At 38.5% G+C, this 25610-nt stretch overlaps 1 protein-coding gene across 1 annotated transcript in view; it reads right to left on the bottom strand.

Annotated features, from left to right (window-relative positions):
* POLR3B (polymerase (RNA) III (DNA directed) polypeptide B) overlaps positions 1-25610 on the bottom strand; it is a 78365-nt gene that overhangs the window by 49395 nt on the left and 3360 nt on the right. The window contains exons 3-13 of the mRNA XM_014964275.1: positions 24745-24801; positions 24594-24658; positions 24021-24096; positions 22480-22580; positions 20071-20162; positions 18671-18788; positions 17473-17581; positions 9862-9984; positions 8233-8349; positions 7593-7727; positions 1929-2090 (exon numbers count right to left, since the gene is read on the bottom strand). Of these exons, the coding sequence (XP_014819761.1) occupies positions 1929-2090; positions 7593-7727; positions 8233-8349; positions 9862-9984; positions 17473-17581; positions 18671-18788; positions 20071-20162; positions 22480-22580; positions 24021-24096; positions 24594-24658; positions 24745-24801 (1155 nt within the window). The remainder of the gene's footprint in view (positions 1-1928; positions 2091-7592; positions 7728-8232; positions 8350-9861; positions 9985-17472; positions 17582-18670; positions 18789-20070; positions 20163-22479; positions 22581-24020; positions 24097-24593; positions 24659-24744; positions 24802-25610) is intronic.

Below are 25610 nucleotides of genomic sequence, written 5' to 3'. Positions count from 1 at the left end.
AGTAGTTTTTCCTCATGCTAGAAATTATTGCATCTGTAGTCTGAAGTAGCATGTGGTTTCTTCTTCACTGCCCAGAAGACTGTGAAATCTCAAAGACCGGAGAAAAGGGCAGGTAAAAACTCTGCCTGAATGAATAAAATGACAAAATTTTATGCTTTGTGACAGACTAACTCCTTCAAAAGTTGTCCAAAAAAACCCAAAATGGGGCCAGGCTGTTGTGAGACCAACCCTAGTGGAGAACTTCCTACTGAAAACTCCTATGAACTGCAAGTTGCTCCCTCAGCAGCACTGGATGATTCTGCAGACAGTGAAATATTTATTAGGCCTGTGGCATTACTTCCTGACCTTCCCTCTCTTCTGCTATTTTCCAGGCTAAGAAGACCTGTAGGAAATTCCACTGAACACCACCGTACAGTTGATGCAGAAGTGCTATGAATTCTTTTGCATGCTACTGGTGTAATTATGAATCCGCTGAGTTATTTCATGCTCTTTGAGACTATCATTGAAGCATTCTGGTGAGATTGGAGATTGTTGTTTCCAAGAATGATTTTTATGGTATTTGCTTAATCTCTTGAATAGTATGCACTGGGCATTGTTCCTGAGAAATTATTTTCAATGCTTAAGAGCAGATGGTGTTTAACTGCTTATGTGGCAGTAAAAAAAAGTCCAGAGATAGTGGAAGAAGGAAGACTTCACAATATGTACTGAATAGTTTGCAGATTTATCTCTGTCAGTCCAAATGGAAAAACTGGCACTGGCTAGAAGAAAGCACTAGCAATTTAGAGAAACAAATCTGTCAATTGTTTTGGTTACGTGCACTGTAGAGATTTAACTACATTTGGGGCACTCATAAAATTAAATAGTGATAAGCTTTAACATAGGGATTTGTAAGTAACAGACTGTTGGGTGGTTTTGGATGCAATTTGTGGAGTTAATTTTGTTTACAAGAACTGAAGAAAAACCTCACTTTCATGCTAGGCAGAAAAGCCCTCTCAAGAGTTCCAAAGACTAAAAATTAAGTTGCGCAATTTTTACCAGCTACTAAAATACTTAGACTAATCTAATTTCTTTAAAAATCATGGATTTCAAAGTCATTTACAAGCCAGTAGCTAGGTTTCAGGAACCATCTCACAAATTGCTCTTGCAGATGTGTGAAGTAAGACACAAGGTTATTAATTATATTTTTGTTCTTGTCCACTGGCACAAATTAAAATATCCATTCCAGCAGAAGGCAGATATAGGCTAAAATCTAACCAAGATAAATATTTAAAGGATTAATTGTGGGGCTTTTTTTGCAATAACAAGGCCTGTAGCAGTTTTCCTTGTTAAGTGGTTCAGTATCATTAGCAGAGAAATACTAATTTCTATGCTGTAAATTTGCTTATACCAGCAACTTCCTATGAACAAAAAGGCACCACCCTTAAAGGGCTCAATATTGTGCCTTTTTTTTTTTTTTTTGGCCTATTCACCCTCCCCCCTCTCCCCATTGCTCTCTTCTGTTCATGATGTTTTCCTGCTGTTTTTCAACCACCTTTTGGACATATGATGTAACCTGACTCTAGCTAAATCCAGATAATAAAAAATACCATGAACCACATAGTCAAGTAGGACCTAGAAGACAGTAAACTGGAAAAATACAAACAGGATCACTATTTTACATTTGCTTGTTTCTACTGTTCCTTCAAGAACACTAAAATAATCACTTTGAAATAAATGATGAAATAGAAAGTGGTCTCATGATTAATGATTCCTCTGTGAATTCCAAAAGCTCTGCCCATGACAGAGCTTTGTAATTTTAATCTGTAAAGATGTTAAATAGATTGGCTTTTATGACGAATGAGTCAAGTCATGAGAACAAAATTCACACATTTCCACCATTCATGAGGGTGGAAAAACTTTACGTTCTAGGATCAAAACAAAATACTTACTGTGGAGATGGCATTGACCATGCCATTGGTGATTTGGTCTTGACGCATATGCTTCACTACATCAAACTGAGCTGCACGTTGCTTGGGGATTACCTGGTCAGCAATCTTTTTCAGTTCAGAGTTAAATTTTTTGAATAAATCTTCAAATAGAAGAGAAAGAAGCTGGAAATACAAAACAATTGGATTAAGGGAAAAATTATACTTCTGCAGGTCTGGGAAATGGGGAGGCAGGAAAACATGTTTAATATTTCTACCTTTATACTTCTTGCCAGTTAAAACAATTTTTCTTTCTGTTTCTCAAATGATATTTTTCTCATAAGTTTTTTTCCTTGTTAAATTGAAGTGCAATATTAGAGAAATTATCTCATAATGGAAAGTAAATTAAGTAGGGGAATGGTCTAAGCCTAATGGATTTATCCCTTTTTGGTTGGCTTTAATTCCTTCACAATAACTTAGCGTACCCATCCATCTCTACACTATCCATTTACTGTTTTCCCTAATCTGCTATATTATAATCCAGCTGATCTACTTCTTTCTTCTTGAAGTCACAAAATCTTTTAAAGATTTAATATTCTCAACATACAACCCTGAATTACACACAAGAACTGGAGGCAAGACCACCTTCTATTCCAATACCGGATGGAATAACTGCAGTAAAGGAATTAGTGAAGAGTCACTTTGAGATATTCTATTCTTAAAAGTGAAAAAGTCTCTTTAAAGTGCCCCTTGCAAGTAGCTACTTAAAATAAACAGGAAAGACACCCATGTGACTGTAAAGGGTCCTTTAGGGAAGCAACTCAGCAGCACAGACTTTGGAAGTAGTGCACCACTCGCAAGACCAGATTGAAGCACAAAAGATGCAGAGTTACCATTGCTTCTGGACAAGCAGAACTAAAAGAGACTTTTTTAGGGCCCCAGAAGCAACCTCTGTTCTCGACAGCTGGAAAGACGAATCTCTGGTTATGCAGGCAGCTTGCTCACTCAGATACACTTTTAACCTGCTACTTTCCGCCAACAACCATCTATGGAAAACCAATTACACCCACAGAGAGTTCACTTGATTCAACACCTGCCATCCTTTTCCAGAAGTGCTACTATCTGAAAGGGCAATGCTTTTCCACATCTTTCCTTTAAAAAAAAAAAAGCAAAACTATACAGTTCAAGCAAAGAAGCAATGTTAACACAGCTGAATTTAAAAAAAACCAACCAAACAAAAAACAAACCAAAACCAGCGATACAACCCTTCGAAAGTGCTGCAATTACAACAAATTATTTCTGTGTATAATAAATACTTCTTAATATATCCATAAAAGGAAAAGACTACCAAAGTTTGTGATCTGACTTCTTTTTTTGCTCTCCAATTTGCTTTGCTTCTGCAGTTTGCTCAACCTCTCCTTGCAGAGACTGGTAGCTCCCCAAAACACTTAAATCTGCGTCACACGATACATGTTAAGTGTTCACAATTATCAGCTTTGCAAGCAAGCAGTGTAAATTCTAAAGCCCGGCAGTTCTGTCCCGGGACTCTATTTTACAGCAGCTCCAAGTGTCAGAAGAACTAAAAATGCAGCAGCTACCCATGCCAGAAATGGCAGTTCCCAGCACACAAAGCATTGTAGGGCTGAACAAGCTAGGTATTCAGCCACCACAAGCTAAGACATCCTGGAGTCAGTTGTATAATTTAATTTCTGTATGTGCAGAATTGAACTGAATTTTAACTGCCTCCTTCAGACGTAGTGCCAACTTTTCCCCACCTTCTGGAAATAAGAAAGCAAACCCCTCATTCCTCTATCGTTGGGATGGGCCACTAGCTTTCATTTGCTTTCCTCTACCTACATGCCCCAGGCTGGGCTGACCAAAGCATTTGGCAAATGACACTGTGAAGCAGCTAACTAAATCGTAACCTGTTTTTTACTGGCATTACAAATGCATTTAAAAATAAAAAATAACAAATAACACCTGGAAACTCAAGACAGACATCTAATTTGCAATAAAACACTCCCACTGGCCTTCATGAAGAGCAGGAGAGCATTATCTTCAACAGTCCACTCTACAAGGCATAACGAACACTTAGTGTCCAGTCACTAAATTGTAAAACTAGTGACAACACACACTATATGCTAACTTTTGACAAAAATAGAATCCAAAAATTTCTACTCTGGATATAGTGTTTTTACTGAAAACTGATTAAGTGGTTTTTTCCAGACCTGGCCTTGGCATGAGAGGAAGGTGTTGTAGATCCTCTTTCCGTCCTGATGCTTGTAGTACCGTTAGCATTTACAAGGCAACACCCTCTCACCACTGTCAAAAGGAATCCAGTCCCCTGCAACTCACCTACGATGTCCCAGCTCATTTAAATCAGATTTCCATCAGAAATAAAAGCATTTATTATGAAGCATCATATTAGGACGGAGAACTGGAATCTCCAAAAACTAGATTATGAGGGAAGTATTTCATAAGTAGGGGAAAAGTAAAAGGAAAGAATGTGCAGTTTTAAGATGTCTGATAGTCTTGTCAAATAAGAACTAGACTCTTTTGAAATCAATCATGGTATATAACTGATCTCAACAGGTTTGAGTGGGACTTAAACATTTAACAGAACATTTTAAAAAATTCACTCAGAAAATGTTTCCTTATTTGACTTTTGATCATAAAATTGCAAATATCTCCTAATTCCACATGCCATAGGGATTATAAAGCCACACCATCCTTCCTCTTCTCAGAACTAACAGAGTTACATCCCAAGTACACCAACTTGCTACTATTTGCCAGTCTGAAAGGCATCATACTTTGCTAATTTCACTGACAGACTCTTGGTCTGTAAGAGCTCTGACTATCTGGCAAAGCAGAATCTCACAATAACCACATTATTTAGGTCAAGAGCAAGAGATTAAAGAAAAAGGATGGAATGCCAGTGATAATATTCACTGGATTTCATATTTGGTCCAGGGCCTTTCAGCCTGCTTCAGACAGGAGCACTAAAGAGCAAATTATATTTAAGGAAAAAAAAATACTGACAGCTCATCAATTGATTTTCATTGAAAATCCTAAGAAAAATTAATAAAGAAGTTAAGCTGCTGAAATACAGTTTCACCAATTAGCTTAATGTCAGAGAATTCTAATTAGGTGCCTTGAGATTGCTATTTAGCGTTTAAGCCTTTAGAGTGCCAAATTCTCCCTTTCACACAAACTGGTTGCAAAATTAAAGACATTAGGCAGCCTTAATTATATTATCAGAACAGCTGGGATTAGGCAATCTCTGAAGTCAAGGCGGTATTCTTTTGTCACAGGGTAGAAATCCCTTGCTTTCCAGGGTGCCGGATTTTGGTGCTGTTCCATATCTCACCCATACAAAGCAAGCTGCATTAGAAACAAAAAAAAAAAAAATGAGGACAAAGAACAGAGTAATGCTTAGCAAATAATGAACACATTAAGGAAAGAGAAAAGGTAGGTGAAAAGATTAAGCCTGAAATCGGTAGGTTTTGCTAACACCTCAGCTGGCACCTGGCCTACCAAGCCTCTAGTGGCAGAAAGACTATGAGAAAGCTCTGTAAACCAGCTTGGCTACTGGATACAACTCTGTTATCTAAAGCTAAAGCACATTTCGTACTCTCTTGTCCCATGGGGTGTGAAATTAGCAGCTATTGTTTTCACACATTTTTATAAACACAATGCCTTTTATGTCTTTACATTGTTTAGACCGCTATGTTTTTCTCCTCACATGGGAATCTTTTATTATTTTTTTTTCCTTTATTCAAATTTTAAATCAACAGGGTTTTTATTCCAGGAACATGCCGGCATTAAAAGAAAAAAACAAGCCATTTTATTCACTCAAACTTTAGCTAAACACAAACATTTAGAAACTGGCAAAAAATCTCTACACTTTTTAGTCAGTAATCTGATCAAATTAATAGTACATTGATAATGGGGCACGGAGGAATTCAAGTGTTTGGTTTGAAATCAGGTTTTAAAATATCACAAGGGAGCCAGAGCGACTCTTAATCAAGTGTCAGAAGCACTCCTGCATAGTTTTCCTTCATGTAGAAAAAAATACGCATAGGCTTTGTTATCATGATCCTGTACATTTAAAACCTCTTCCCAGTTAATTTAAAATTACTTTTGGTTGTTAACATCTGTGTGAGCAGAGTCCTTTTTCTTACAGCCTGTAGAAAACCTTTTACCTCTCTACTTTCTGCCTCTAAAAATATTAGGAAAAAACAAACTACTCCTCAATCCAGTTAAATAAGAACAATACGATGAGCAAACAACAACTAATTTTACCGATTACAGTCACACTGAACTACAGGAACAGCATTATAGCAGTAACCAATCCATTATAGCTTAAAATATTTGCCCCATTAGAATATTGCACTAATGTCCTCTTACTCCTCCTTACACTTTAGAAATATGTTGTGCTTCAGCATAAAAGTTTGATGAACAGTCAGCATATTAATTTGAAGAATGGATTGATTTTTCATAACAAGTTAAGAGGGTTTTCTCCCTTGTGCTTAGAGTGTGTTCAAGAGTGTCATCTAAGTTTTTTTCAAAAAACTAGGAAGCACAGCATGTGTTTTTACTCTGAAATGATTACACGTGTTCACATGTGTGCATGGAGGACAGGGCAGGCTGGGAAGCAGAATGGAAGTATGAGACAATACACAAACACACACATCTTAAAAAGTACAATAAGATGAGAATTCCCATTGGATATGAACAAAAAGGAATGGATATTGTTACCTGCGCTGCAACAAAATGATGTGGGAAGCAGAGATGCATAGTTTCTCCACCCTGGTGCATAATGTGTACTTGTCTGAATTTCCCATGCATGATCAATAACCAGAGACGATACTGACTGCCAGAACTCCAAATTAAGTTAATACAGAGCACAACAAAGAAGTCCAATCCTAGTCTAAATTGGTTAATTAAATAACCACACATAGCCAGGAAAAATCCATGCCATAGTAACTAAGCAGTTTCTTCACCTGACAGGCAAATTCCCACTGCATTAGGAGAAGATAGTTTGGCCAACAGCTGTGAAATGCCACCCTCCCTGCTAAAGAGCGGTACCAGCCAGACACCTCAAACCTTTCCCTCCTCCACAGCCCTTCGTTACTGCTTCTTCAACCTTCAGCATCAAAATTCTGCAAGCAGAGGAACCCATGCAATAAGTTGCTCAAGTTAACTTTACACCACTTAACCTTGTTAATTCATGCTACTCTAGAGGCTAGAAAGGCAGTTGACAACAAATAAGAATTCTTATGGGCTTCTCCGGATCACAAGAGGCTTCATTGGCTGTTCTGTGAGCTGCTGTGTTGTCCATAGTGGGACAGCCTGGACCTCGTTTATTCCCTTACCCAGTTGCTCAGAAGACACTGGAAGATGGATCTTACTGCTGCCTTCTTGGCACTAACAATATTATAAAGGATCTAGAACTGATGCGATACTTACACTGCTCTGTCCTTTTATCTGGTGTAAGGAGGCAATACAGAAGTGAGGCTATGATTTATTAGTCTCAATCAGGGAAGTATATCCATGAGGCAACACAGAAAAGCCAATGAAAATAAAATGAGAGGAAAAACACTTCAATTGAGTCTTTATTCTGCATCTTTTAAAAGCAGACAGTAACAAAAGTCTAGAAGAGCACTCTGCTCTGAAGTAAAAACTCACCTGCCCTGCTAACTCCAAACGCTTATTTCCGTAGTAGTCTCTGTCATCTACTTTATTTTCTCCTTGAGCCAAAATTACTCTGCGTACCATCACTGCTGTGTATATGCACTTGGCACGAAAATTGAATTCCTTCACCTATAAACAAAACAAACCAAACAAACAAACAAAACAAAAAAGAAAAAGAAAAACATACTGATGTTCCAGTTCCTTGGTTCTTATGCAGTCAAACCCATCCTTTTAAATCAATGGGTAATCTGGGCTGACTGAGGAGTTAAAAAAGGGATTTGTGCACTTTACCTTCTTAAAAAATGCTAAAAGTAATATACGTAAGTGATATTGAAACAGATAGTAAATGAAAACAAATCAGAATAAAGGTGCAGGTCATAAAAATAGGGTCCTTAACTAACAGCTTATACTGCCTGGCTATGCAGAAAAAAATGCATAAGTATAATAAATAGTTCAATGGTACAGCATTTCATAAACACAAAGATTATTTTCGACTCAATCCAAATCTTCCCCTTTATTTCACCACAGCTACAAAGCAATCAAAGACATTTTTCCCTGCTGAGAAAACTCACACCATAAGTAACCACATGATTTTATTCCAGTTTAAAAAAAAAAAAAGCCAAACATTACATACAAGAACATGGGTGAGAATAGTTGATGCTAGCAGCTCTCGTGCTTCTTCCATCTTTGTTTTCTTTGGGCCTCCCCACATCCTTTGTCTTCGCACTTTGTTTCCAATGTACTTCAATGCCTGGCAAGGGGGAAAATTCACTTGAGTTAATATTAGAATTGTAACCTATACAAATATGGAGATCTGTACGTATTCCTCAGTCAGTGCAATCCCACCAGCCACAGATGATACGAACTTCAAGCAAAGTGTAAAATACCAAACACATAACTGATGCTAATAAAAAAAAAAAATCTTGAAAATTGAAATAATTGATTATAATTAAAGATACATGTTATTCATCATATGTTGATAACATTTGGAATGGGAAGTGGTAAAAGAGCATGATTACTACAATATTAAAAGAGAACTGCAGCGATATAGAAGAAAGTATTAAACTAGTTATCTTTGCAATTTATTTAATTTGACTTTTCACCTCCAGTTCTTTTGTGTACTTCTTAAGTTTCATTCAGATACTAAACTGTGAGGTGGCACTCACTGCTTAATAGGTACAAATGCTACTATGTGTCATCCACATCTGTCTCCAAGAGTATCTTGCAATGATTAATGGATTCTTACTCTCTTACCAGTTGGCCAAGAAGTGGAATCAATCTGCAAAATTCAGGGTCAGATGAGCCAAAGAAACTATCCAGGTCCACACAGGAAGTTCCTGCCTGGAAATTAATTCCCCCTATGCCAAAGAATTACCTTCTCCACTAAATTATAGACTATCCCTCTGTTACGTTCTTCCCCAAACAGCTCACTTTCTTTTCATTTCACTTGACATTACTTCCACAGAATAACTTCTGTTATTTCTGTTTTCTCTACTTTCCTGCTTCACGTTTTCCTTTGTTCCTCCACTATCACCATTTTACTCTTCTGACTCTGAATTAGGAAGGCCTTGATGCTACCTCTAACCCTGAAAAGCCCCAAAAGATGCAACCTAGAAAGACGTTCACTTTACAACTCTCAACATCACACATGGAAAGATTTAATAAAGTTTACAATTAAATAGTAGAAATAAGACTAATCTTCAAAAGCTTCTCCTAGCTGATTAATATATACATGATGGAAATGCTGCCAGCAAAATGGGCTGTGTTCTGGCTAATTAAAAAAGTATACGAGCTGAAGAAAATCCTTGCGAGTCTTTAGTAGGATGGAGTCTGGCTTACTGTGGGCTTTATACAAAAGACTAGAATTGGAGAAGATCTACTCATGATGAAATGGTAATGTCCATATCAATGCAGCTTCTGCAAAATGGGGGCATGCAACTACTTTTTTAAAAATGGGAATTGTCCTCAACAAAAAACTCTAATCTTATGGACATGACTATGTGACATACTTTAAAACATAACCCTGGCCTTCTGAAGACCAAGCATTTATTGACTTTGGCTTTGTTCTACTTTTTTCAGTTAGGTAATGAGAGCAAAGCATCACTTTTGACAAGTCCTGGTCCTTAAAAACATTCAGCTTAAAATAACCCCCCAAAAAACAAACCTCAAAACACAAAGCGTATGTCGATCGCTGCCGTAGCAAAGTGGTCAATACCCACCGTCTTTAGGTTTTTATGGCCTCCAGCCATGTGAAAAGACACACCTGCATCTGTGTAAAAATCTGAGCTTTCTGGCATTCTTCCAGACTAGGAGCAAATGCAGCCATCACATGTTCCTCTGTGCCAATCATTTGTACAATCTCTTGGTCACTCTCAACACCCATGGCCTACGAAAAGAAGAAAAGACAGAAATAGCACAGGCTTTATGTTAACTCACTGACATTTGCTTATGCTAATTTGGTATTGTTTGTCTGCATTACTACTAAGCAAGAGCTAGTTCTTCTCTAAGAAACCGTGCCATCTGGCACTGGCAGCACATATTCTAGCTATGGAAGAACGCTAAATGGAAATCTTGATAAGCAGCAGGAACACACACACACACACTCTTTGGAGAGCGTCTTTTTCTTCACTCTCAGGAGTTAAATTCTATGCTTTTTCTTAAGAAAAAATAAATACCAGGTAATAACAACCCTATGCATGTAACAATGAAAACCAAGTCAGAATCTACAATAAAGGAAGGTGAAATTTCTTAAAAGATTACACATGGTTTCTTACTACAAGCAATTTCACAGACTCAGTTGACTGTGATGCAGCACGTCCCATTTGAGAAACGTTAACAATTTACCTCCTTTGCAGCTCTCTGCATTTAGAGGATGACTTCACAACACAATTCCACTTGAAAGACGTTAGACTTTATACTGCGGAAAAGCTTAATAAACTAAGAAAGCGCTTAACAGGTTTAGAAAAATCTCCCTATCAGTAAGTGTTTCAAGGTGGCAGCCAGCAGTGAAGGCCTTTGTGGATTCCAGATGGTGCTAAAGCTCCCCCCTTCACACATTTGCCTGGAGCTCTGCCATATCAAGAAACCGAATAATCTCCCTAAACCTCTTCTGGCTGAGTTATAATATGTTTCTCAGAACTTTGTGAGGAAGTTACGTTTGCATTCATATTATTCTTCAAACTACCTGCCACAAAGACCATTGTAAATAATGGCCTACGTACACCCTAGTATTCTGGTTCTCATTAAAAACTGGCAGTATCCCAAAAAGTCACATTTTGCTCAAAAATGCACAAATACCTTCCCTTCTTATTGCCTTCATTGGGTGTCACTTTGCTTAACACCTAACTAATGCTATCCCCTTGCAAAACTGTTGCTCTAATTGTGAAATATCCAGCTTTTTTTTTTTCTTTCTTTCATTTCTTCTTTATTTTTCAACAAAGAAGTGGTTGGTTGAAGTTCCTTTAACTTAAAACGCTGTCTCTTCACCTTGTGGCTTATTAGAAATTAAAAGCAGCACAAAAGTAGCACACACCTGTAACAGTGTGAGAACATTTCCAGTTTAGTGCAAAGCACAGACCGCAATTTTACCATCTCTGACAGCCTTGAGTCCAAATCTAGACACAGTTACATCACCAGATGAGAGTGTTTCACCAACGCTTGCTACCACTAATCGACCCCTGATCTCAAGGCTCTTTTCAGAACCAGAATTTGCCCATGTGATACTACTGTATTTCAGATCTGTTTTCCAAATACTATTACACTTCCTCACCCTTTTAAATAAGGTCACAAAGTAGTTAAAAAACCTCAGCAGAGAAGTTAACAAAAAAATCCATCATGACCCAAGAGCCAGATTCAGAAAAAAGTCTACAAAAGCATGAAAGCCTTACAATAGTAATTTTACAAGTGTCTAGCACTTAATAGCTGACCAGCAAACCAGCTCAGGAAACACAACTGGATTCATACAATTTTTGCACTTGGCCTACAGAAGAACAAAATTTTATCAAGGGAATCTTTCTGCCATTCTAGGCACATCTACCAGGAGTACATTTATCTAAGGCACGTCAAATACAAGCTGATAAGATATCAGCCCCTTCCTGTCCACCAGGTTAATTTTAGGATGGCAACCAGATCATAAGTCATGTAAAAAGTGAACAGAACAAATGGGGAAAAAAAAAAAAAACAAACAGTCAACCTGCAGTTTTACTATGCTCTTTCATCTATTAAACAATAGACAGCCACAGTAAATTGAAGAGGATTGATAATTTCTTCTAATGATGAATTCTCCGATCAAAAGTCTAACAACAACAAGATGAGAATAGGACATATCATTACACCCGTGTAGATCTTCTAGTTAAAGTTTGTACAAAGAATTTTGTAGTTTGAGAATTGAGAATTCTGAATTTGTATGAGGAAAGGCTGGGATCTGAGTGCTCTCAACAATCATGGGCAAAGCTGCACATACAAAACCACCTACATGCAACACTAACAGGGCAACAGGCCCATATCAGTATCAGGTAGATTTGTAATCTTAACACTTTCTTTTTGAGAAAATTTGGCCCTGATGTTGCACTTCCACACAAAAAAAACCCAAAAAAATCCCCCCAAAACCAACCCACCACAAAAAAAACCCCCACAAAAACAAGCAAAAAAGTACTCTAGAATTAATCTGTTAACATCGTTGGGGCAGTAACAAAATATTCCTGGCTTGTTGCTTGTATTACAGAAACACTAAGAACCTGCAAAATAGGAACAGGTCCTATGTTTGAGGCACATCCCAGAACAAAAATGAGGGAAAGGAAACTAACATAAAAGCAAAGCAGGAGACAAGATGTCTCGCTTATTTTTGACTGGAAGGCAATGTCACAAAGGGATAATTTTATGGAGGAGTAGGGGGGAAGCAGATAAAGTTAGGGACAACTTAACAGTAGCAGTGAAAGGATGAGGAAGGAGACGGTAGCAGGCTGTTGAACACCATGGTTGGAAAGCTAACAGTCAATGGATATGAGACAGACAAGTCAAAGCAAACATTCAGAATATTCAGATCATCCTGAGTTCAAGTGGGAGAAAGTGGTCCAACTGGGGTCAACCAGTTCCTAGAACTAGGGAGGTTCCTGCTGCCCAAAACGTGTGTGTGTGTACACTCTTGTGTGTGCACACACACATACACATGAGAGAGTGTGCATGAGAGAGTGTGAGCCCAGCTCTTCCTCCCCCAGCTCGCATCTTAATGATGATGTCTAGGCGTTTCCATGGCACTTCCCTAGAATGTAGTTCTGCAGTCCATCAGGCTAAATTACAGAATGGAGACAGGCAGATGACTGGATTAAAAAGATGTCAGGGAAGTTCAAGGCTGACATCACAGACAGAATTGGTCTGGAGCTGTCATAATTCAAAAGATATGAGCTATGAAACTGCAGCCATGGGAACCTGTAATTCTGCAGATCCAGTAAGACCACCATTCAGCTGTTCCTCTAGAGTGGCATCTAAACAGCTCCAAGACTAACACAGTTTTGTAAAAATGAAACTTGACCTGCTGTTCAAATCTTTTGCCGCAGGTCACAGAGCAGCTCCTATAGCTCCCACACAAACTACAGATACTTCACCTAGCGATTTAGGCTGTAAAATTCAACTTTTAAGTCCCCCTAGGTTAGTTCTAATTCTCTTACATCCCATCCAGTTTTGGTACAGCATGCAACCTTAATTTACAGCACCTCCCACGACTCACGCCAGTCTACCAAATCAAGATCACACACCCAAAAGAAAAATCATCCTTACCTTAAAACAGCTCTAATTCCCTGCAGTGTAGGGAGCTCCCTGCAGAAGCAACAGCACCACCTCACCTATAACCTCGATGTTTTTCCAAGACAGAAACATCCATAAGTACTACATAAATATTCCATACCTCCTCTAATGCTTATCATTACCTAAAACTGTCTGAGCATCCCCAGGTAAAGCCTGCGTAGCTCACAGCCTGGCATATTAAAAAAAATGCACTACACACAGTTCACACAACCCTGTGATCTGTGCACGACTGACACACAGCTACAACAAAGGTCTCTTGGGGTTGCAAGTCAACTTAGGACATCCTAAATACCATTCTGGTTGCATGTGCATATTAACTAATGAAGCGGTGTTACGTGATAAGCAGAAAGCAAATTAGTTGTGTCTGTTTCCCATTACAAGGCAGTTAACAGCCCTTTAAAAATCTCAACAAATACATACTTTGGGGACAAAACTGTCCAATTTATATCACTACTTCAAACCAAAAATTGCATTTATGTACATAGGGACTGCACAAATGCCTCTGTCACTTTCAAGAAGAAAGGTTAGGGGAAAAGTGTTTAAGCTAGTACTGCGACAAAGGACTAACTCCCCTCATCTGAAGAGCAGACACTTCAAGTCTGTCCTAGGACAGTGCCAGGAACATGCCTTTTGCAGCCTATCAAATTTCAGTTAGCTGTGGTCAATGTGTTAATCTTCACAATACCACAACTTACATGTGTTCGGCACAACTAGCTGTTAAATCTCCACATACACCAAAGATCCCAACACGTCTGGATGGCAGAAAAGCTAAGCTGCAGAACAAGGACATTCAGGCTTGCAGTTTGAATATGGATGAACTGCAAGGCAGACGCTCCCTTTAGGGTGACCCTACAACAGTCCAGTCCCCTCACCTATCCAGATCAAGGGACCTTTAGATCCACGCTATTTCCACCCCTCTCCTCCCCAGAAGGAAACGCACACCTGGGTTTTCTTGTCACCATGAAAGAAAAGAAAAGATGGGGAACGCTGTATAAATCAGTTCTTGCCCTAACATGCAGCTGTGTCCATGACTCATGCCTGGAACATGGAAGTGCTCTTAGATTCTAGTTAAAGGAAGCTCTTTTTGAATTTTAGGCCTCAGCTCTGTCAGCAGGTGACAGCAGCAGCATCCTCAGAAACATTTGGGACATTTGACGCTACTGGGACTAGAAAGACAATCCAAAATTGCCCAACCTTCTCCCACCGATCCTCAGTCCCTGATGTAACTGTTTCCTTTAGCTGGCCCATGCACTGGATAGCAGCCTCCTACCAGTTACTTGTCATTTTCTTACTCAAAACACAGAGCTCTGTGGAACTTGAGTGCAGCCTGGATGCTGGCCTGGGAGGAAATGCAGAGCAATAGATTTTTGTCATTGCTTTCTCTGTCTATTTTTTAGCTGGAAATTATACAAGCAGTTGCTACAGTAAAAGCTAAGGATGAAAAGGCAACAAAAACTTCAGACCTTAGATTGTCTGTACAGCTTAACTTTCCCCCTTGCAGATGTGTATCTCTAAATCACAACAGGCAGTATGCTTACTAGTAACATGGAAGACCCCCAGGCTTGTGTCACAGCAGAAAGGAATTATTCTCCTTGCTTTCCCAACAAATCTCCTATGTATAATAACACCACATGAAAGAGCTGAGGCTACCAAGGTGTTTCTAAGTTTGGGATTTTCCAGTTTCAGGGCTATAGCACTTGTAACATAGCTTCTAGTAGTTAAATAATACTGCATTACAGCAATGCCCAAGAAAGATCCGAGGCTGGTGATTGCGTAAGAATCCACTGAAAAGACTACCTGGGATTTTTAGTTTCCAGCTGGACACTCATCAAAAGTGGACAGAAGACTCCTGAAGTTCACGTGTCATTAAAGGAAAGGCACAAAAAATGACCACTCGTGAGTATAGCTAAGTGCCAGTCAAGAATGGAACACTCAGAATAGTTAAAATGGGTGCAGCTAATTTGCTACTGGATTAAATCAATATAAATTTTTGAAACACACTACTGTTAACTTCTAACAACTGTAATCCCTTATTCTATAAATAAAATAAAAAATATGCAACATTATCTAGAATGTAAAAGATAAACATAGACACGAAGATAATTATAGCAAGCATTGTCAGAAGGTAATCAAATAGTACAATGCTGCTTAAAAAAAACCCCAACAACCACCTCCTCAGACTTAATAACTCTGAGCAGTTACTCTTCTGTGAGCAGGTATTTATCTGTACCAGCAGGGGGTGACAAAATGTAATAAAAGTCTGTAAGTGAAGGTGGAATCCAACTGTTTGGTACTTGAGCACATGGATCAAGAGCCACGTTAACACTTTCCTGCAACAGAAAAGTTGTGAACTTAATCTTGACACTTTTACGTGCATTTCTGTCCACAAATTATTTCTCAGCCTCCTTTAACACTGGTCACTAAAAACTGATGATCTCCTCCAACTACCTGAAGAGATTAGCTTAATCAGAGATAACAGATATTTGTTTCTCAAGTCTAAATCCAATTCTTGAACTTGTTCTAGAACCAAATCCAAAGCACTTCCTACAAGAAAACCAATTCTTACAACTCTCACTCAGCCAGAGAGCTGAGATAACACAGAAAAGCCTGTAGTTGTGCCGCTGCCAACACGTCAGCACCGCTGGCAGATGCTGTAAGCAAGTGCTGCCCTCTCCTGGCAATCCATCTCCTCCCCAAACCACCTGGCGCTGTAAACCATTCAAGTCTGTAAGCAAGTGCTGCCCTCTCCTGGCAATTTATCTCCTCCCCAAACCACCTGCGCTGTACACCATTAAAGCGAAGAGCAAAAGGGAGCTATAGGATTTACTTTTATTAGTTGCCAGATCTACTCAGAGGCATTTTTGTGCCCTAAGCCACCTTCCCTGTGAACAGTCTCCAAGACTGCCGCCCAACTTCCTTCTGCACACACAGGGCACCAGGCTACAAACCCAGACGCAGAAGAGAAGCCAACAGGACAGGAAGGAGATAGCAGCTGTTGGGTGGACAGGTCCTACCCTAAAGACTGGCCATGCCCTGAAGTCTTCTCCAGCAGCTGGACGAGTGCATGTCCACCACCTTTAACTAGCTGTAGCCCATGTGTTCGACACCATAGCAGATGGGCTACCAGCCTGCTTCCAGTCCTGTTGGGCAGCTAGGGAGTAGTCATCACTATGCCTTCAGTTGTGTGCACCCTTGAGTGAATTAAAATGAAAGAGAGAAGCAGAGAGTGAAAGAAAGTTCTTGCAGTTTCACAGGCAACGAGGGCCAAGGCATGACATTGTCACCAGCTCAGCTGCCAGGGCAAATACCCCCCAGTTCTTGCCCAGAATCAGGGGTGGATGCCTCTCACAGCCCTTTGTCAGTCCCACCTGGGATTGCTTCAAAGCTACGTTGCCTGTTCATGCATTCACTGCACTGAAGATACTGGTGAGCATTCCTGAATCACACAGGGATTTTGAAGTGAAAGACTGAGGCAGAGCTCATTCACAGGGAAAGGAAGTTAACCACCAAGAAACAAAAGTCACTTTAGTAATCTTAAAGGATCTAGGATTAGGTCTAAGAAGTGCAAGACTACTCCAAAAGCTATCAGTTTTGTTTACAGTTATGACTAGAAGTCATGTATAACGAGCTCAGGGCTGTCATGCCCCTGGGTCTGAAATGAAGGGTGTTGAGCTTCTCAGCAGTCCACCAGTTGAAGTGGGGAACAAAACCAGAAATGAAGACCCTTTAAGACAAGTTTGCAACACAGCTCATAACAAAAGAAACCAAAACCCTCCTGACTCTCTGTAGCAACAGAAGCACAGGTAGCAGAGCAGAGGGAGCTTACAAAGCAATATGGGGGTAGCAGCAGTTGTCTTGGCACTGTAATACTCTCCTTGCAGAAAAATGCAGCATTTTTCCTCTTTTTTCCTGTACACAAAAAAGAGGACTTCCCAGGAGGAAAAAAAGTTTGCAATCTCTAAGCACTGCCAAGTCCTTCTGTCCATACTAACTTCTGAGAGCTGCGGCTGATCTTCATTCTTCAGTTACAGTACAGCTGTTTTTTTTTACTCCAAACCAACAGTTGTCTTACCTTAAATATGATAGCTATGGGAATATCTTCTGACAGAGTGTTATGCCTCAGGTAAAATCTTCCTTGTTTCACAATCAGATTTGTTCTGCTCTTCTTCTCGTGAGTGGAACTGAAGTTAAAAAAAATATATTATGTCCAACAGAAAGTTTGCACTGACAATCCTAGAATCTTCTTGAGTATAAAATTCACAAAGCTTGAGCAATCTTTCAGCTTAATTAATTTAACTTTCTCCTCTTTTAAAAATTATATTAAAATAGCCAGACATCACCCTGTAACTCCAAGGTAATAGGGTATTATCACCTGTGAGGGTAAAGGTCCATATTCAGTTGAAGAGGCAGCCTGCATTTGCATGCTTTTATAATCAGCGTGGATGTAACCATCAAGGTCAAACTGTGCACAGGTACAGTGGCAACAACAGTAAGGAAATAACAATACTTTCTGTTGTATGTTTAGCCTCATCTAGCTTTACTGTGGAACAGTAAATTAGCTAGGAGAGATGTGTGAGAGACTGCTGGAGAAGAAAAAACAGTGCTCATGCTGAACACTGATAAGCACCATATTATACCACCACACAGCTTAAAAACAAAACCAAAAGGCAAACAAAATCTAAATAAAACTCTGTAAAGAAGGAAAGGCCAAATTTAGACTACCTTGGTACAAAAATATTTGGGATTTGTTTCCTTCTTAATTACCTTTAAAAAAGAAGGAAAGGCCAAATTTAGACTACCTTGCCATTTTCAATAATTTGTGTGGTACAAAAATATTTGCGATTTGTTTCCTTCTTAATTGCCTTTAAAGGATTTTACACTGATTTGATTTAGAGAGTCAGACAAGAGGTTACATCCTATTTCCACTGCGGTAACTTTGTGTTACTTGCTGCAGAATTGAGACAAAACACCATCAATTAGAGAATGCACTTTTATATGTTAAAAATTAGAAATTGCTTTTCCTCGTCTGGGATGAATCCTGAAGCACATGAGCAGCTCCCATTGATTTTTGTGGGAATACTGAACTAACCCATTTGGGGACTGATGCTTTAGTGTACAAAATGACAGTAGCAAGAGAGTTGCACTGAATGTCTACAGCTTTTTCCCCATTAAACTGTGCTAGGAAGAAAACTACAAAGCTACAACTACAACAATGATTTTTTTAAACTTTAATTTTATCTGCTTTATGTAATTTCCAGCATTTAGCATACCTGGTAACAGAAGCACCAACTGTGCCTTTTCTATCAGCTTCCACAATGATTCTGTTTTTTGATAACTGCTCTTGGATCAGGATGACTTTCTCTACACCTTTGACAATGAAATAGCCACCTATTCAATAGAAAAGAAAGATGTTGCATGTCAGTACCCTTGCACCTTACTCATTTCCTTCAATATGCCTTTGAATATGAATTATTAGAAAGTAAACAGTAGAAATACAAAAGACAAACAGGACAGCAAGCTCTCCCATAAAAGAGTAAAGAACAAACTCTGTGTGGAACGTATGATAACTACGAAACTGTTCTGCTAAACTAAACAGAACATTTGCTAGGCTCACACATAGCATTCAAGATCTAAGACTTAATTTGGGAAGTACTTGGACAGAAAAAACTAACAGGCAGACCAAAAAGTGTAAAGCTGTAAAAAGAACACCAAAGTAAACATACATATTAAAAATATGTTATAGAATTGCTACTTCTACAAATTAGGTAAAAATATTGCCTGCCAGAAGAGTATATCATAAGGATATCAAGAAAGAACTGGCCATTTCAGATGCTTAGTATCAAACAAAAAGAGTAAGTCTTTTGTAATTACCAACTTGCTCTCTCCAGCACTCCAGTGAGAAATCTATTTTGTATTACTTTCAAAAATGTGTTTTAACATCTTTGTTGCATCTAAGACAATATAAGACATGAGCCATGTTAGATTCCTGTCTTAAATTGTAGCTATCTATCAATACTCATCCAGCACTGCAGGTCACGTCACTTTACCCTGCATGCTTCAAAGACAGCAGATACTCATCCAGCACTGCAGGTCACGTCACTCTACCTTGCCACACAAGCAAGCACAGCACATGCCCAATGCATGCTTCAAAGACAGCAAATAAAAAACAAGTAAGTTGCTTGTTATAACCCTTCATCTCCTCTCTACATTTCAAATATTGTCATGTCACACTTTATTCTTGCTTTACAAAAGGCAGCAAATGAGAGTTCCTGCTCTGGAGGACACCATTATACTTGCATTACATGAACAAACTCCACCTCTATTAGTTCCTGCTCTGGAGGACACCATTATACTTAGATTACATGAACAAACTCCATCTCTATATGACACAGCACTGTATAATACCATATACACCTCAGCTTTTTCAAAATTTTGGTGTATTGTTTCTGTGGTTGAAAACTCTGTCTGCAAATACAAACATTCCATGCTCTCAACCACTTCTTACTATTTTCAAAAGCCTGCCGGCTTCTTTTAGTTACAAGCACACACTTGAGAAGTTCCCTCAACACTTCACAGTGGCAGGAAACATACCAGTGGGGCACTTCTTTGCTGAAGAAGACTTAAGATTAAAAGCACAGATGGGAAAAAAAGAACATGAGTGCAAACATACCTGGATCTAAAGGACATTCATTAAGTTTGGCAAATTCTGCTGGAGTTTTCCCAGTAAGAACGCAATTAGAGCTACGCAGCATTATAGGCATTCTGCAAGAAAACCAGTTACATTTTAACTTTAGACTCAGAGACAAAAATATGAATAGCCAAATTCAGAACAAAACCATGCTGAACAAACTACAGAAAACACCTGCAAGGTAATTAGAACACATGCAAGTTATGAACAACAGTTTTTTCCTTCAATGCCACCTTATTTCATTGAACATGTACTTTGAAAAGAGAGACCTGAAACTGGACACCTACTGGCAGGAACTGTAGACTTCCTATTTAATTTTTATGCAGCTACTACAGGCATCTATGATTCTTGTATCTTAAAAGAAAAGTGATGAATGCAAAACTCTGTATTTTTGGAGAGGATAAGAAGCTATCTTGTCACCTCAGTGCTTGATACAGATAACCTTCTTGCTTCAGCTGTGTCACTGAGAAAGGGGTTTCTCAAGATAAGAAGCTTCATACAGCAATCATAATTTTGTATCACACACATAACACATTATAGTAAGTCATTCTCCTTTTGAAGACAGGATCTATTTTTTTAATATCTGAAGTTATTAGGAAGAATAGGAAGAGTATAATATAAAAAAAAAGTTATTGAATTTTTGCGTATAAAGACACAGAAATGGCTACACTAATTTGGAATGCTATTAAGCATTCAACGGAAATTTTCCTTTTTAAAGACACAAAAATATTGCCCTGGGGTTGATTCTTTTACGTTGTTTCTAACACACACAGGTTATCAGTGACTGCCAAACAACAGAAATAAGAGAGGAAAGAACATACAGCTTTCCTGTCCCAGTCTGCGCGTCAAACACTGCACGTCAAACAAGAGCATTGTATACACTCACCAGGCAAGAGGAAACTAGTAAAACACCAGGGAAAGATGAGGAAAATTATTTCCCATAGAAATAATAACTGGATACTAACAGTTTTTAGCAGCAAAAATACCCTTTGCATGTGTGCCCTTAAAACCAGTTGGATGACATAATTTATTTTTTAAGGGAGAATATTTACTTTTTTTGCTGTGACCTCACCTCATAGGAGAAAGAAGAATTTAACAAACAGGCCTTAATGTAAGATGCAAGATACTAGTGCTGTGCAGCAATTTAGTCTTTTCCAGATTATTATGGATGCTTTACAAATCTTCTTCACCTTTTTATTTTTTAAAGAGAGATGCAGACAAATGTGTAAAGTAGTTTTTGTTGTACTTCTTTTAGCTATAACTTGTCCTTTAAAGTACTGTCTTTTGTATACAAATTGATTATATATTTTGGTGAAAATGCACATTTACTTGAACTTTTTTCTTTGCCTATAGCACACTCCATTAAATAATTCAAAGGATTCAAATTTAGATGGTCTTTAATAACTTTTATTTTCTTAAGAAATGACTTGAAACAATACATTGTTACTACAGCTACAGAAGCTTGGTTTTGTAAATGCACTGTGTATTGTGTTCTATTGACAGAGTTAAAGTTGTTCTTTTATAGCCAAGCTTCAAATTTCACTACAAGAAGTATAGCTCCTTAAGTATCTATGTTGTCGTTCCTGCCAGTACTCCACCTTCTGTAAGATGCTCAGTCCAACAGTAAACAATCTCTGTAAGGCACTGACCTTTAAAACCAGCAGGGCTGGTCTTTAAGAAATCTTGTCTACAAAAAAAAAGACACCTTTATTGCCTTTAAAATGCAATTTTGCTTTCAATAAATTCTAGAACTGCCAGGTATTTTGCCTTTTTGGTATGGTTAAGAGCTTGCTTTCCTCAGTAAGGCATATTAATTTTTCTTTAAGAAAATAGATATCCCTCACAATACTAATAACTTCGAGTCATTTGACAGCCTTTAGAAAAACAGAACTAGTAAAAAATCACCAACATTTCTCCACAAAGCTCAGCCTTGGCTCTAAATAAAACCAATAAAAAAGAGAGCTTAACCTCGTAGGGAAGTTGTAATGCTTGCTTTACTAGTTTTACCATCCACCTTCCACAGATGTATGAAAGACTGAAATAATTTGGCTAGCCAGGAAACACGATTATTTTCATTTTGCAACAATAAGACTTGCAGATACAGTATTCTTTCACATATTTGCTTTTAAAACAATACAAACATGGACAACATCCATCCTTATACCCATTCTTATTTGTAAGGAGACAGATTTCCAGAAGATTTTGCAAGACAAATTCTTATAACAGAACCTAATAATCACATCCTGTACAGCTGTTCATCAAGATTTGCCTGCTCACTTATTCTTTTAACAAGGAAGCAAGGTTAGCCAGCGTTTATTTTGCAGTAAAGACTCTTCCCAATACAGCAGCAAACTAAAACTAATACCAGAAGCTTGACTTTTGGTATTTTACCTGCCAATGGGTAATGCATTGCGTATGATCCTCTGGCTACCTCGTGTGTACTCGATGTCCACTGTAATCGGGGCAGAGTAAGTCATGTCTCTGAGGCGGCACTAAAAGGAGAAGAGTCACATGGTTAGATGTTGGCTCAGAAACTGAAGTCTCTCTTAAAACATCCCATGTTTTCCCTGTGTCCTGTCAGTGCTCACAAAGAAAGCAAGCAAAGCAAAGCTTGACCAAGCTCTTCCTGGTACCTGAACTATGTTCGATGGAGTCTCCTGATATATCTGTCTTGGATTACATCTCGTTGAACTGTTGATGGCTGAGTTATTTGCCTTACTTAAAATCTTTCTATCGAACTAAATGAGGTTTGAGTCAGGTTGTTGGAGACAGAAACATGACTTATGCATAAAAGGCAGCAACTAGATGGCTTTTTAAAAAAACAAAAAGAAAAAAACCATAAAAATCAGAATTTCTCCAAAGCACGAGATGAGTCTAAAGTGCGCCACATACACTACATGAAAAAACCCCAAACAATCCAACTTCAAGTATCAAGTGCATATAGCAAGGAAAATAGTATCTGGTATGTGAATTGATTTATTAGGTTGACAACAGGCTGTTACGCAGGTAAAGGAGTGCGACTTCCAAGCTCAGTTCCTGTTCTGAGGCCAAAAAGAAGTTGTCAGTATTTCTGCTGCAGTGGTATAAAACTGAAAGCACAGCAGCAGGAGAGGAATACTTTGTTCCTGAGCAATCTCTGAAGGGAACTGAATGGCTTAAGCTGCCTGGAAGCATTCCTAAAAGGTACAAACCTTAGTTTATGGCTTTCTTATATGTACAGAAGCTACCTTATACCCTGCCAAAACCAACAGACTATGATTTCAGCCACAGAAGCATTCATTCTCCAAGATGCATCTTCAGTCCCGAAGTACACAATCCATTTGTTAACCTACATGCTTACAGCAGTACAAAGAAGTTAAATACACTCCCCATAAGGCTAGTGTTCTTCTGCAGTTTCTTATCATTTTATCAACTTCCATCTGCTTCTCCTCAAAGTTTTCACATTTGCCCTCTGACTCAAGACTTAAAAACTGTGAGCAAAAAATCATAGATACATTTCCAAAGACAACTGGGAGAGAAAGGGAGACTGAATTGACTGACAGTGCAGACAGTAGCAAGGCTAAAATTAAAAAGAAGTTAATAAAAACATCAAAGAACAGCACATTGTAGTGCAAGGACTTCAGCTCTGTCACAACAAGAAAGATTAAGCAAGAGAAGTGTTTTTCACTGCTTTCACAGAAACCCACCCAAATACAGCTACCATGGAACACTGAAGACACCTATTTGCACGTGAGAAAAAAATATAATGAAAAAATAATATTAAAAGCATTTATTATGAGATGCTTAAAATTCTGAGGCTTCTTTCTACAGTGATGGTGGCACGCATTGTATCACGTAAAGTAGCACGCATGAACTCAAAATGAAGTCATGTGCAGCTACCATCCAAGACATTCCCAGGATCAAACAACCAAGAGAGATGCAAACGTTAATACCTCATGAGGTGATACAGGTCGTGTCACATTGAAGCTTTCTTCCACATCTGGAGTACCCACATAGATATTGAGGTACCTGTAATACAAACAGTTCCAAAATGAGCAATGAGCCAAACATTTTTCAGGCAACCTGAAGGAAATAGAATTCTACATTTACTGAAAGACGAAGTTAGTTTGATGAACATAGGTTGATTAATAATGAGCAATGATTCTTCTCAAAGTAACTCATTGTATCTGAGCTGTGTTCTAGTTAGTTAAAATTTAAACAGCACATGCAATAAACCCCAAGTTACCTTTGCAAATAGACAAAAAGAAACTCCCATCTGTCACCTGAGATTACTAAATTACAGAAAAATGGTGACATAAGGTATTGTTAACAGCTGGCTATTAAGTCTGCTTCACATTATTATTCTTTAAATCCTCCCATCTTTCATAGCTCCAAATAAGAGATGATATGGAAAATACTCTCTTGATTTACACCTACACAGGTGCCTATAAATATTTTATAGCCAATAATAAACCCATGAGATAGGACATGTGCTACTACTGATAGGGAAATCATTTCATGCTTACTTCAAGTACCACATTGGGTCAGCATCACTTGTAACTTTTTCATTGGCCTTCATGATTTTCTTTATCTGAAAGGGAGAAAAAATAAAATAAATAGAATTATGTGCCTTTTTGGAGTACTAAGAGCCACTCTCTTCCCAACAAGAAATCATACCTCTACATTGATGAAATAGTTGAATGAGTCTATGTGCTGCTTCACAAGTCCTTTCACCTGGAAAATACATGCATACAGCAAATAAAATTAGCTTCCATAACATTAATCATACAAGGCAGAAATTAAGATCTAAGCAGTTATAAGTGCTTTTGGACCTGTGCTAAACTCTTTCAATTGACAAACTTCTGAGAACTGCCTGGACAATCAGTGTGGTTCTGCACTGTAAGTTTCCAGATTTACACCAGAGCTCTCACTGTTGAGTCAGAAAAGGAATTTGGTAACTGTACAAAGTAAACAAACAAGAGCAAGTCAAAATATTTTATGTTTGCCATTATTTTGCAATAATTTTAACCATTTACAGTATAATTAACCACGTGTGCTGCTTGAGATATAAGTTGTCAGCACCCTAACACGAGCAGGTGGCATAAAGAAGAATGAGAGGGAGAGCCAAGGAGACAGGGGAGACAGAACAGAAGCTGGGTGTGAAAGAGAAGTCAGTAAGCAAGGAAATAGCCACAGGAGGGCAGGACACTCATAAGAAATCATTGATTTGCAGGCAGGGAGACAGAGAACATGCCAAGGGCTAATATCATACAGAACAAACAGCCCCCTGTTCCCCCAGGTAATGAGTTGATACAGTACATTTCAAGGATTTAAGTTTAAGGCATTTAGGCCAATCAAAAGCAGAGGGATTATGCTAAGTACAATGATCTGGGGTTAGAGAAAAAAGAAAGACTTTGGCTTGAAGGTATACTAAGAGAAGCATCATTTTGTTAATAGACTGGCATTTGCAGAAATAAAAGGTGTAACTATCCTAACTACAGCACATAATCCAGCCACGGAAAGGAAAGAGTGCTGGCTGCTAT

Source organism: Calidris pugnax, unplaced genomic scaffold (assembly GCF_001431845.1).
Source record: "Calidris pugnax isolate Ruff unplaced genomic scaffold, ASM143184v1 scaffold44, whole genome shotgun sequence".
In the NCBI taxonomy this organism is placed as follows: domain Eukaryota; kingdom Metazoa; phylum Chordata; class Aves; order Charadriiformes; family Scolopacidae; genus Calidris; species Calidris pugnax.
Note: the sequence above shows the minus strand (reverse complement) of the source record. Positions and strands in the feature narration are given on the sequence as shown.